The 13,499-nt window shown below is 45.5% G+C and overlaps 1 protein-coding gene across 14 annotated transcripts in view; it reads right to left on the bottom strand.

Annotated features, from left to right (window-relative positions):
• The window catches only part of LOC309636274 (uncharacterized protein), a 114,732-nt gene extending 102,955 nt beyond the window's left edge, over positions 1–11,777 (bottom strand). For 7 of the 14 annotated variants that reach the window (XR_014249357.1, XR_014249358.1, XR_014249359.1 and 4 more), the window contains exons 1-3: positions 5,425–11,777; positions 3,169–3,279; positions 1,833–2,023 (exon numbers count right to left, since the gene is read on the bottom strand). Coding sequence is in view for 4 of the 14 variants with exons in the window: in XM_082408665.1 (XP_082264791.1) it covers positions 1,833–2,023; positions 3,169–3,221; positions 5,425–5,430 (250 nt within the window). In the remaining 10 variants the exon portion in view is untranslated. The remainder of the gene's footprint in view (positions 1–1,832; positions 2,024–3,168; positions 3,280–5,424) is intronic. The other 7 variants (XM_082408663.1, XM_082408664.1, XM_082408666.1 and 4 more) reach the window with 4 other exon arrangements.
• Between the last annotated feature and the right edge of the window lie 1,722 nt (positions 11,778–13,499).

Here is a 13,499-nt window from a genome sequence, read left to right as displayed (position 1 = left end):
AGAGTTATGTTGTTTGCCCAAGACCCCACAGCTAGTAAGTGAGGGATCCGGGACTCCATCCCCAGTGCCCAAGCCAGTTCCGTAGGCAAACACTCCTTCTCATGCTTGGACTCACTCAACTGCAGTTGCCCTTGGCCACCCCATGACTTCAAGGTAAACAGAGAATGCATCTCCCTCAACCTCATGCCCCCATCTTGCAGCCCAGTCTGCCCCTCCCCTTCGGAAGTCATGGTCTGAGGGCGGGCACCTGCCCAAGGGCAGGCTGACATAGCAGTACAGTCACCGGCCACTTGCAAACTGGGAGCCCCATGGCAGAGCCCACCAGCCCGTGTAGGGTGGGCACTGCAAGCCCACGAGCAGCTGACATCCCCTTCATGACCCCATTCAATCCACCTGATGGCTTCATGAAGGTAGATTTTTAACATCTCTGACCACTTTGTCATTTAAGCCAAAATAAATTCAGCTACTGGGGCTAGAAGCAAACCTGGGATGAACGTGATGGGGAACCAAGGCAGCCTGGTCGGTACTCACGCTCCCTTGGCCCTCTGAGGTGCCGCTTCACACAGGGTGAGGTCCTGGGGATGGGGAGACAGCTCACCTTGAGCCTCGCACAGAGTCAAGGTGTTGACTTCAAGCTCTTACACAAAAGCAGCGAGCTGGTGGGAGGGTGGGTGGAGGAGTGGGATCGTCCCTCAGGCACTCAACAGAGGTACTGTGTGGGTGGGGGCCCCCAGGACTGAGGAGGGGTGAAGGATGTAAAAGTACCAGGGTCGAGGGAGGGAGACCCTCAGACAAAGCTGCAACGAAAGCTGAAAGTTCAGAACCAGAAGAGAAGAGGGGCAGCCCCCTTGCACCAGGTCTGTGCCAGGACCCTCTGGAGCAGAGATGCCAGGACTGGAGTCAGCAGGGCTTGGTTCAGAGCCCAGCTCCTCCGTTCATTAGCCCCACGGTTTCACTGCTCAGTTTCTCTGTCTGTAAAATGGGCACAGTGTCATCTCACCTCACAAGGCTGCAGGAGGACCCAGGGATGGAGTACATAAAACACTGAGCACCAGGCCTGGTGTGAAGCTCTCCCAGGGGCCTTTGGATACAGTCCTCTTAGAAACAAACAAAGTAACAGACAATTCTCTAATCATTTGCATCATCAAACGAGATCCTCCTTTATAGCTGTTGGTTTTGTAACTAAAATAATCACCTCTTCATTTTTCATGGGCCTGCATCCTGATCCTTAAGGTCGGTCAGTCGCCTGGCCCCTCCCCAGGGTGCCCAGCACGGACCAGGCACGCAGAACCAAGAGTTTCTGAGGTCAGAGTTCACACTTCATGGGGCTCTTCCTTGTCCATTCTTTCCATTACTCCTGGAAGCAGCCCTGGGAGGCGGGGAGAGCTGACCTGTGACCCCCCCCCCACTTCAAAGACAAGGTCATGGAAACTCCCCAGGGGTTTCCGTCAGCGAGCAGCAGCTCTGCTCCAAGCGCAGGGTGTTTCTGGTGACACCGAAGGGACTCAGCACCCTCTTAACCACCTGAGGACAGCACAGGACACCAGGACTGACATGCAGAGGCCTGACCCAGGGCAGGGCTACGAGCGTGGGCCCTGGAGAGAGGCTTTGTGGGTGCCGATCCCAGCTCTGCCACCTACTTGCCCTGAGACCTTGGCGCAAGCGGCTGGACCTCCCTGCGTCTTATCTATAAAATGGGATGACATCACTTCCTGCCTCCTAGAGTGCTGTGTGTGCTGTGAGATTTAAAGAATTAATAATACAGTGTATATTAAGAACCATCGCGTGTCACTACTGATTCCCTGTGCGGGAAACCACATGCACCCACCTACCTTCTGTTTGCTTCTGAGGCTCTGTGCCCTTGGGCGGCCGAGTCTGCATCTCATCCATCTTGGAGACTAAGACAGAGGGGCAATGCAGTGTGGTGGTTAGAAGTGCAGGCTCTGGTGTCAAGTTCATACCCATCACTTCCTGCCTGTGTAAACTTGGCGAGCTCTCTTGTCTGCTCTGAGCCTGTTTCTGCCTGCATAGAACGGGATAATAATAGAACCTGTTTCAGAGAGATGTGAGTATTTCATTAAGTGGTGTAACACACGTGAAGCACCTAGAACAGTTCCTGGCACGTGAGCAGTGCTAAACAAGTGTTAGCTATTATTGTATTAATGTTCTGGGCACCCGTTACTAGGCCTGATCCAATGGTGCTTGATGAGGTCCAGGAAAAGGGAAAGGTGGATATGGCTGAGGTCAAGTAACTTGCTCCAAGTTATCCACTAAGGACAGGCATTGCAAATCCAGGCAAAAGCTAGAGGACACAGACCCTGTGGGCCTCAGTGAGGAGTTGGGATTTCGCTCAAGTGCAATGGGAAGTGATCAGATCACACTGAACGTTCGTGGCCAGTTCAATGATTATTGAGCACCTACTGCACCCAGGCAGGCTGCAGTGAGCTTGAGGTCTCGACATGCGCCCCTCTCAGGTGACCCTGCCTTCCTGCCATGCCCCTCGGGGCCTCCCCCAGCGGCTCCCTCCCCACCTGGGCTTCGCAGGTTCTGGGCGAGAACTGGTGCTCTGGCCTCGGTCCCTCGGACCCCGGTGCTCAGAGCCCGGCCACGCCGCGCCGCCTGCAAACACGGCTCGCAGCCCGGTCTCCCCCACCTCTAGCTGGGCCGTGCCGCCTCCTCCGGAAGCCCTCCGGGGCGTCTCGGGGAGGCCAGGGTGGCCAAGTTAAGCCACGATCCGAGCGCGGGGACCACCAGCCCCCCCGGGGAACCCTTTCTGCCCTCAACTCGGCAGCGCGTGTCCAGCGCCATAAGCCCCTGGTGACCACGGTGACCACGCGGTGGGCACCCGGCCGGTGGGGCGCACACGCTGACCCCTGTGGGCACCTGGGCTCCGGACGAGCCCCGAGCCCCGCGACCCCCGCGCCGTGACACTGAACGTTCCATCCCCGAACCTCGGCGACCCGAGGAGTCCCAGTCTCGCGGTGGCGCGGCCTGATTGGCAGGTCCGCCCTTGGCTGGGGTGGGGGCCGAGGAAGGGCTGTGTTGCACAATTGCTGTTTTTACTCCTGCCATCATCAATTCAACTATTGACAGGGAAAGGAGGGTCCGCCGTGGCTTTGTGTCACGCACTCACTGTAATTTACTTGAAAAGAATTAAATCACAATTACCTGCCATTCGTTTTGCATAAAACGAGCCAGAAGGAGGCTGCAATCGCAGAGCGCTTGAAAAGACAACAGCCCCGTTGTTGCCATATTAGAACAATATTTCTCAATCTGAAACTTAAAACATTCGAATTAGCAGCTTTGTTTGACTACGGTGGCCCACAGATAGGCAAGACTGACACCCCACCTCGGACTGCAGACATTACAGTTAACGAGCCTAATTTTCATTCATTTAAGTCTAGACCGATCTTTTAAAATCATTGCATTTATTGTCCTAATGTACCTCCCAAATGTTGGAAGGGAAAACATAATCTTTTGTCTGTTACCTAGCCCAGTAGGTAAATGATCTAAATGCCATGAAAATCCCTCTTGCTGGGGCTAAAATCAGAGCAAACTGTAATTAAGCCACTTGAGATTTGTTTAAATGTCCAAAGAAATCACTGTTTCTCAAATAAAGTTACTTCTGTTCTCATTTTCTCTCCTTTCAGATATGGTCGTCAGGTAAATATGACTGATTAGCTTTTAAACCAAGGTTTCTAAAGTGTATTTAAAACATTCAATTCTGCAAAATTACATCAATGTGAACCGGTGTGTTCGGCAAATTTGAAGCCAGGCTAAGTTTTTAACAACTTCTGTAAAAGTAAACTGCTGCTTTCAGTGAGCTGTAGTTTTCATTAACATTAATGGGTTTTCAGCAACAAAATGTAACTGTTCAATCAAGCTTGAATATTAAAAAGAACCCAGTTACTAATTGTGAGAACCCTTGAACAACCAGGAAAAGCTGCAAATTCAAAAATACAATTGGTAACCTTGGGAACTGGGTTCAGGGAAAATGAACAGAAATAGAGGTGATCTATTTCATATCCATAAATCTATAAATAAGGTTGAAGATGGAGAAGATGAAGGAATAGAAAGGTAGAACTTTTGAAATCTGAGTGGTAAAAGAGCAAGCTGAAATGCAGATTTAGTGTCAGGAATAATTAAACTGCGAAGTAAGAAAACCCTGTAACCTAGGAAAGCAAGTCAGAGAAAGAATAAAAATACATTTGCTATTGTTAACAGTGGACTTCCCTAATTTTAAAAAGTGCAATTTTATCATTGAAATGTTATTAGTATTTTAAGAGGTTTTTTATTTTTGTTTTTGTTTTTTTATGGATGGTTTTTTCCTTTAAGGGAAAAAAAAATATTTTATTGTCTGCTTCTTTTTATTTTTTAAAGTGAGTATGAAAATTATCATGTTTAATTTTATATTTAGTGACTTTAAAATCTTTTAAGGTAATTTTTCCTTTATTCTTTTAGGAGAGAATAAATGTTTGGCTTCAGCAGAAAACAAATTACATGTGGAATAAACCCAGGACTCAACTCTATTTTCATGACTGGGTTTTTGAACAATAATCCATAGAGGTGGGGAGAAAGGGATTCATCAGGCAAATGAAACAAAGTCCCTGATCTATATGCCTATTCTGATATCACCTCCTGGAATATCGGCAACATTTTAAGTTCCAGCCTAAGCCACGAATTCCTTCAGAACAAATCAAATGTCTTTAAAGAGTATTTCTGTTTGAAAAGGAATTAAGCTCTCCTGAAAGAATTTTAAAGGTTGTGATATTCACAGTCTGATAAAGCAGCACCTTTAATGAAATTCTAATTAGCAATTTCATGCACTTTGCTATTAGTCATATCAGATTAATGCACATTTTCCACAGCCTTCCTTTAATTAAGTGCACTTATTCCAAGTTTCAAACACTTTCCTTATAAGATGAAAACTGTGCTGAAATGTTATTTAGTAAACAGAGAAAGTGTGAAAGTGTAAGTGTGCGTGTGTACAGGGGCGGACATTTTTAACTGTCTACAATTTTTTTTTTACATTTTGAGTTGGTGAACTCAGGTTTTCATGCCTTCTGGCATTCTTAGAGTTTCTTTGATGTTTCCGGGGGACCTATTCAAATCTTTAGCCCGCCCAAGTGCACATCATGTGTACTTTGCCTAAAACACATTTTCTGTATGTGTATATATGTTGGAAGATTTTTTGTTTAAAACATTTTTTCTTCATGTGTGTGTGTGTGTGTGTGTATGTGTGAGAGAGAGAGAGAGGGAGAGAAAGGGAGAGAAACTATGTAATATACAATATTTAGTTTTTAAAATCTCCTCTGAAAAGCAAGGAACAAGCATTTGCCCATATAATATCCCCATCCCCATCACCTTTCACAGGCACCTCCTTTCCTTTGAACACAGCAATAAGATTTCATTCGACCTACTAACTTTCATTCTGAAGCCCCAGCAAGGAGCAGGCAGCTTCGTGGTGAGCCGGATCCAGGGGGCACCGGATGTCTTCCTTCATTTCAGACTCCACTTCTCCACTGCAAGAGCCCAGCCGTCCAGCCAGTCATTTCCAGGGAAAGCGAGACCTACCCTAGTGACTCATACCCTACAGACCCCAGATTCCCCAGATCATCCCTCCCTCCCAGCCTGCTGGAGGGTTGCTCCAATTCAGGGAGATCCTATTGTCTGGGAATCAACCTGATCTTATCTGTAGTCTTTTGTCAAGAGGAAATTTTTGTTGCCTGTTTTGCTCAGAGGTTGAAACTTGTAATATATTAACTAATTGCTTGCATCTCTAACACATGTTCTCTTGTTGGTGTCATTCATGTATACTGTAACATTTTTGACATTTTTAGATTGTCTCTTGGGACTCCTGGGCCTCTTAGCAGTTCCCTACATGAAGAGTGTTTGCCTAATGATTACTGACTGACATCTCAATAACAAGCAACGTAGGAGTTGGGCGCATCTATTGAAGAGTTCTGGGGTGTGTGCGTGTGTGTGCGTGCGTGTTTTAATTCATGGTCTACTTTGTCAAGTCATGTGTGAGCCATAATTTAAGCTAATAATTACCAGACATGAATTCAATGAAACGTTGGTGTCTACACTTAAAAAAAAAAAAAAAAAGTCCTGAATTTTAATGCATTCAGAAAATGTTTGCCTAGGGCCAGGCTGGGTCCAACACGCATATGGAAGCACTTTAAAAGTGATAAATGATTTGGAATCTACCCTGTCTACTGGTGTGCTTCTCAGGAAAGAAAATTAGGGCTAACAGGTGTTAGATAGGGAATGCTGGGGCATTTTAATAGAATTGTCAAAATGTTGGTACCAGATGTTGACATTAATGCACACAACTCGGAACGTAATGCCGGGCCGCCATTTAAATGATTATTTGTTTAAATTTCAAGTCGCCGGCAGGAAATCCTTACTTTGTTCAGCACCTTTCTCTACACACCATCCCCCTGCTCTTTCCCCTACGATTTGCATCAAAGTGTCCGTGGCTGTTCAGCTCACATACGCATGCTTTAAATAATCCACGCCTGTCAAATTTCATTTTTTCTTTTCAGATCCTACTCATCACATCCTCATCCTCGCCAGCCTTGAAATTCGCCTCAGTGTATTCGTATATGAGAAAAAAATGATTTAAATACTGCCAGTTATAGGATAATTAATCTTTGAACTACTCAGTAACTTCAAATGTATATACCAAGTAATCTGCATGAACTTGTAATTACTATGTATTTATACGATATTTTCCATGTAATCACCAAGTCGTTACATGGTTATGTGAGCCTTGTAAATTATGGTGATAGCAGAAAACTAATCTCGCCCACACCACTGCAAAAAGCCCATGCGGGAGCCGCAGGTCTCCACCGCAGCCAATTAATCGAAGGATCCAGAAAGAGTCTATCCTTTAAAGGGAACTAGAAATTTTACCTGCAATAGAGTCCCAACTTTAAGAAATATCAGGGGATCGAGAGACTGGTGAGGTAGGCAGGGAGCAGCCTTCCTCATTCAGCTTTCATACAAAGACTGATTGGTTTGGGCAATTTATTGCTGCTGGAGTTGAAAGGCAATTGGAAAAAAAAATCTCTAGGCAAAGTCCACCATCAGTTCTGCAGGCTGCATTGTGCTGTGACATGGGGAAGGTCCTAAAATAAATTCCAATGTGAGTTTCAAGAACCAACCCTGAGGCAGATTTGGTTTGTCATCTTTTTGAACCCAATTAAAGCAGAAGCAAAACCTTTAGTTTTTCCGAACTGGGGCATCTTGTGCCAACTCTCCAAAAGTACCTTCCTTCACAAATAAACTCCGTGTATGTGTGTGTGTGTGTGTGTGTGTGTGTGTGTGTGTGTGTGCCCACGTACATGAGCACTCATACGCACACACACGTGTGAGCAAGTGCTAGCACAGTAATTTAATCTCTTCAAAAGCTACATTGGACCATGTGGACCCTTTGTTCAGAAGCAACCATCCAAATGGGAAGGACACGTCTCCCTCCTTGGTAGGTACCCTCCTTTCTCCTTGACTGGACTGCTGAGCTCTGCTTTTCCTTGGCACAGGAAAGGACCAGGGCGTATACAGCACCATAGCCTTTCTGGGCACTATTAGTGGCCACTCAGAGTAGAGCAAGGGACACAGAGTGGCTAAATCTGTAGGGGATTCTGGACTTCCATGGAGTCAACAAGTTTTCCTCTTTTCTCAGCCCAACTTAGAAATAGGAAGAAACAAGGCAACAACGCTGGAGGGTCCACCAAGGCCCTGCTGGTCAGCTGACCCATACCCAGAGCCTGGCTTGGCTCCCACACAGCTCCAAGACAATGTCCCCAACCCACCAAGGTTCAGCAGCTGGCTGGTTCAGACTCCTTAAAGCCTTGTCTCTTCAGAGGCTCAACCACCTAGAACTGCACTGTCCAGTACAGTAACCACTAGCCACAAGTGGCTATATAAATACTGACCTAAAATTAAAGATTCTGTTTCTTGGCTGCACTAGCCACATGTCAAGTTCTCAGTAGCCATGTGTGGCTGGCGGCTACCACGTGGGCAGCGCAGATACAGAATCTGTTCACGAGTGTTGGTCTAGAACTCTACGTAATTCTCTGCTATCTGTCCTGATCTTTCCCTACCCAGAGACACTGACATATAGGGGGTCAAAGGACAAAGCCAGAGAGGTTTGCCTGAGGCCATTAAGAGGCTGCCTTGCCTCCTCAGTAAGACTTCTTCTTACTATATCTGGCCTCTTGGGCAGAGCCGAGGTCAGACCCAAGTCTGAGCATGTTACCCAGAGCTCAGTGGACGCTCGCTGGGATTCCTCTTGGGGAACAAAAGCCGCGGACCCCACAGAGCCCTGGGAGATGTCTGAGGCCATGGAGGCTGTAAGTGACTAGTGGTCAGTTCTGCTGGCCAAATTGGTATCTACATCATAGAGAGGGCAGCCTTTGCAGGTGTAAACCTGGGATATCACTCCGCCTTCCAGGCTAAGAAATTCCAGGGAGAAATTCTAATCATTCATTATCTTTAATCACATATTCTATTATTTGCTACTTCATTGATATTATATGTAACTCATTATTGTGGCTGTTTTTCCATATGCAGACCAATTGTCTCTTTAATCCTCACAAAGCCCTATGAAGTAGAAACTGTGATCCCATTTTATAGATGGGAAAACTAAGGCTGGATGGACTCATTGACTCCCCCAAAGCCACATGGCTAGTCAGCAGTGCATTAGGATCCAAACCTCACCCATTTCCACGCATACAGGCCTATCCTTCAGCCTCGTATGAGCTGTCTCTGCTGCCAGCAGGCATACAAGAAGCTAAGCAGAGTGCCTAGCCTTCCAAATCCTCAGCCACACTCATTCTCAGTGTGCAAAGCGTTTACCTTCTTCACTCTGCTAACAGCTCTTGATGGATCACCCTCCCAATCGGTGGTGGTTTGTAAAATGGCCCCATTTCTACCTCTCCCCATATCCATGCCTCCTTTGCAATGGGATTTTGTAGCTCCTTTCCTCAAGCGATGGAATGCATTTTGCAGAGTGTATTTCTGAATTTAGGTTGGCCTTGTGACTTGATTTGGCCAATAAAATGGGGCAGAAGAAACACCATGCCAGTTCTCGGAGTAGGTCTCAAGAGGCATTGCATCCTTTCCTGCTCTCGCCGCCCCCCCCCCCCGTGTGTCTCTCTGTCTATGTCTCTCTGTCTCTCTCTCTCTCACACACACACAAACGCACACACAATCCAGCCACCACCACTTAAATGAGCCCAGGCTTGCCGGCTGGAGTAATGAGAGATAAATGTCCCAGTTGTCCCCACTGCCCAGCTAATAGCCAGCCAGCCTTGGGAAGCAAAGCCACTTCGTTGACCTGCAGCTGACCACAGATGCACGAGGAAGCATACTTAAAAAGGAAGAACTGCCCACTGAGCCCAACCAAATTTGCTGACCTATATTAGGCCCAACCAGATTAGACCTATAATGGCCCAACCATTAGCCCAACCATATTTGCTGACCTATATAGTGGCTGCTTAAGCCACTATATTTGGGGGTGGTTTGTTTCACAGCAGGTTCTAACTACAGCACAACTTCCAATCCAAATAGTTTTTCTTCTTTAATTGACTGGTTATCTTTAGGGCTATGTCAGAGCTTCTGCTGGAGACCCTGAAACCCACCAACCCGGTGAAATTCAATAGCACTCCTCTTGTCACCAGTCCTGAGCACCATGAAACCTCCTTGCTCAGTAAGCAACTGACAATTGAGAATTTTTATTTTAAAAAGTCCAACTCTAGACTCTAATCTCATGCCATTGGACATGAGATTCATTCCCACTCTTGGTTCTGATTTTGGACCAAACCAAAAAATCTCCCATATCCACTAAGATTCTTGCTTTTATTTTCTTTCCTTTCATAACCAGGCATCCAGAGGAAAATGTTTATCCCTCCCAAATCCATCAGCAGCCTTCAGGGCTGAATGAGACCCACCTGACTCATTTTCCATTTTCCCATTGGATCCATCAATTTCAGGCCTTCCCAAGCCCGGAGTGCAACTCACATTAGAAATCCTGTAAGACCTTGTGTCTGGAACAGTGCTATACAGCCCATAACACGTTCCATGCAGCTGAAAGTGAGATGCTGGAAACTGGGTCGTGGCCAAGCTGGGCTATTCCAGCAAACTCCACGGAGCCTCAAGGAAATGTTCCATCACTCATGCTTTAGGTTTCATAGTTTTGCTCTATGAGTTCCTGGAATTCCTAAGCATTTTACACTCTGCATTCATTCAATAAGTAGGTCTTAGTCACCTACTATGAGCAAGCAAGACTTGGACGGATAAAGAGAGGGAGGAAAATAGACCTACGCTTGGAGAGAGCTCACTGCTGTACAGGTATAAAAATGACAAAAGATGTTGACGGGCAGAATAAAATAGGCATCAGCAGAGAATAAAACAAGAATAGCTGATATTTTCAAATGCTCAGCATCTTCCAGGCATGCTTCCAATTTCTCTAACATGCATTAATAATTTATTTAATCCTCACACCTGTCTTATCATGAAGGCACTATTACCTGTCCCATTTTACAGATGAGAAAACTGAGGCACAGAGAGGTTGAATAACACAGGCATTCCTCTACTTCATTCCTGAAAATATACACGAGGATTAAATGTACAGAAGTTGAGTAACAGACTGATGTGTTAGAAATGGAGCTCCTTTTCAATAATGTAAAACAGAAATTATCTAGCACAAATATTCTACTATGTACAATGTATTATTTAAATTTAAATATTTTAAGTCATTCATATATCAAAATGATTAAAACCCTAAAATATTAATTAAATATAGATATAGACAAAAGCATTGCTAAAGTAATTTCTTACCCCAAATCTCTGACCTCTTGGTTGACCTGAAATGGTATTTATAAAGCAAAAAAAGCCAGTTTTTTTTTTAAATTGAAGCATGGTTGACTTACAATATTATATTAATTTCAGTTGTACAACATAGTGATTTGATATTTTTTATAGATTACACACTCTATGAAGTTATTATAAAATATTGACTGTATTCCCTGTGCTGTACATTACATTCCTGTGACTTATTTTTAAAAGAGCTAGTTTTAATTTGGGTCAGAGGATTTGCTGAGAAGGAGGCATTGCCACAAAGCCAGCTCTGAACATACTTCTGAGCTGAGAAGCTGGGCACCTGTTGAGCCAAAGCAGAGCCTGGGAGCTGGTAAACCTGAATTTGAACAAGGGCTTCTCCCATTGTGGCTGGGTATCCTTGGGCTAATCACTTAACCTCTCTGAGTCTCAGTTTCTCAGCTTAACATGGAATCTTTGATATCAACTTTCCAGACCCCCTTGGGCTTTTTGTCAGGATCAATTAGAACACATTGTGAATGAGTTCTGTGAACTGTTAAGCACTTATGCTCCAAGTCAGGCTTCTCAAAGTGTGGTCCGTGGACCTGCAGGACCAGCATCACCTGGGAACTAGGGCAAATTCTCAGGCCCTAACCTTACTGAACCAGAATCCCTGAAGGGGGGGCCCAGGAAAGTCCTTTGGCAATCCTTATGCATGGTAAAGTTTGAGAACTACCGCCTCAAGTGATGCTGCTTCCCCAAGAGAGTCCCAGGTTACAACTGTGACAATTATCGAGTGCCGCTTCCATCCTCAAAGATATCTCAGAACAGATAATAAATTGTATGGTCCCTACAAATGGCTCACCTGAGCCTAAGCCTTCCTAAGATATGGGGACCGTGTTATCACCATGGAGACTGGGCTAGAAAAGGGAAGGAAGGAAGGGAGGGAAGGAGGGAGGGAGGGAAGGAAGAAAGAAAGAAGGAAGACAGGTGGGCAGACTTTTTCTAGGATCTGCCTTTTGGGTGATTAGAAAAATTAGAAGTAGAGATCATGGGCATAGGCTGCAAGACCACAGTGGCCCAGAGGATCCTGGCTGTTGAGGTTGTTTCTATGTCAACAATCATGCCACCAGCTATAAATACTAGAGGTCAATCACTGGTCCTCTCGCTTTCACAGATCCTGGGTGAATTCTACACACAGCACTCCATGCAACTACGTATTTGCCAGACCTGACTTAATCCATCCTCTTCATCCCGGAGATGAGCAAACTGAGGCCGAGACAGTAACTCCTCTGTGGCATATGGAGTTATTTGCAGAGCTTGGAGTGCCTCACAGAGGTAATTCTACTTGCAACTACATGCTACCTGAGAGTGAATCACCTTGAATGGCTGGGCCTGCTGAGAAGAAAGGAGAGGAATATGGCAACTTCTGGTGAAACCAGCCTGAGCTATCTTGGGGGAAATAACTGCAACTTTAACCTAACCAGGCAGAGCTCACCCATTTTTCAGATGAACAAATGGAGGTGCAGAGCTAGTTAACTGGCTTGCCCTGGTGGCTGAGGGGACCTAACCTGAACTCCTGACACCACTTGATCCTTGAATATTTGATTGGAAGTGTTGATTGCCTTTCAGACTTAAGGATTCTGATTTGCTGCTGGCCCAAAATTCTTATCTTAGGGATTCATTCCTTTGGATCTGGAGAACAACAATGGGCAAGAGTCTTACCTGTGAGATTAGTGCCCTTATCTGCAAATGTGGTCATAAGTCGGCAGTGAGCCAAGAATAGGGCCATCTCACCAGCTTGGTTGTATCTACACACCTGTCTTTTTATTATTTACTCAAAATTTTACTTTCAGTTGATTTACTTTTTTATTACCAATTTTAATACATTTATTTTAGAAGAACATATCACATGACTGCTGGAAATGGGAAACCAGCTTCACTTACCATAATTCATTAAAACCAATATATAACTTTCAAAATATAAAATGTTTATCAGTGCAATAACTCCAACCAACGCACGTGCCACCAACATGACACATAATGCATATGGAAATGCCAACACACATGGGAAGGTGAGGCCAGGAGAAGGAAAGGGAAGGGGTTCCCATGTCTGCACGGAGGCTGCACAGTGCTTTCCAGAGAAATCCCAGGGGGTGGAAGGAGGCTTGGACATGGCCTTGGTGAAGCCACTTCTATTTCAAGCTCAGTTTCTTCAGCTCAAAAGTGAGGCTGAGCGTGATCATTCTGTCCTTCCCTGGAGGCTTAGGAGGACAATTAATTAGGATTGTGGCTGTTTGTGAGCTTTATAAACAGTGACACAGCACAAAATTGAATGATCACGATCATTGCTCCCAGCTCTCCCAGCTGTGTGAGGCCGCCAATCCTGAGCAGATGCAGGTGTGCACAAGAGAGGGTGCTGTTCCAGGAAACCTTGTCCCACACGCGGGTGAGGGCACCTTGTAAACATGAAACAGAAACTAAGAAAATGCAAATAAGAGCAGACCATCAAGACTAGGGAGAGCAAAAGTGCAGGTCATAAAACATCACATAGTTGCCCTAGTTTAGATTTAACACTGAGCCTCCTGGTGGCAAAAACGAAAAGGGAAAGACAGTCAGTTATGAAAGAGGAAAGCAAAGCCTTTCAGCTCCTCAGGGGACACAAAGTTCTTCCT

Source organism: Balaenoptera borealis (assembly GCF_965194805.1).
Source record: "Balaenoptera borealis genome assembly, chromosome: 10".
Classification (NCBI taxonomy): domain Eukaryota; kingdom Metazoa; phylum Chordata; class Mammalia; order Artiodactyla; family Balaenopteridae; genus Balaenoptera; species Balaenoptera borealis.
This window is presented reverse-complemented; position numbering and strand designations above follow the sequence as displayed.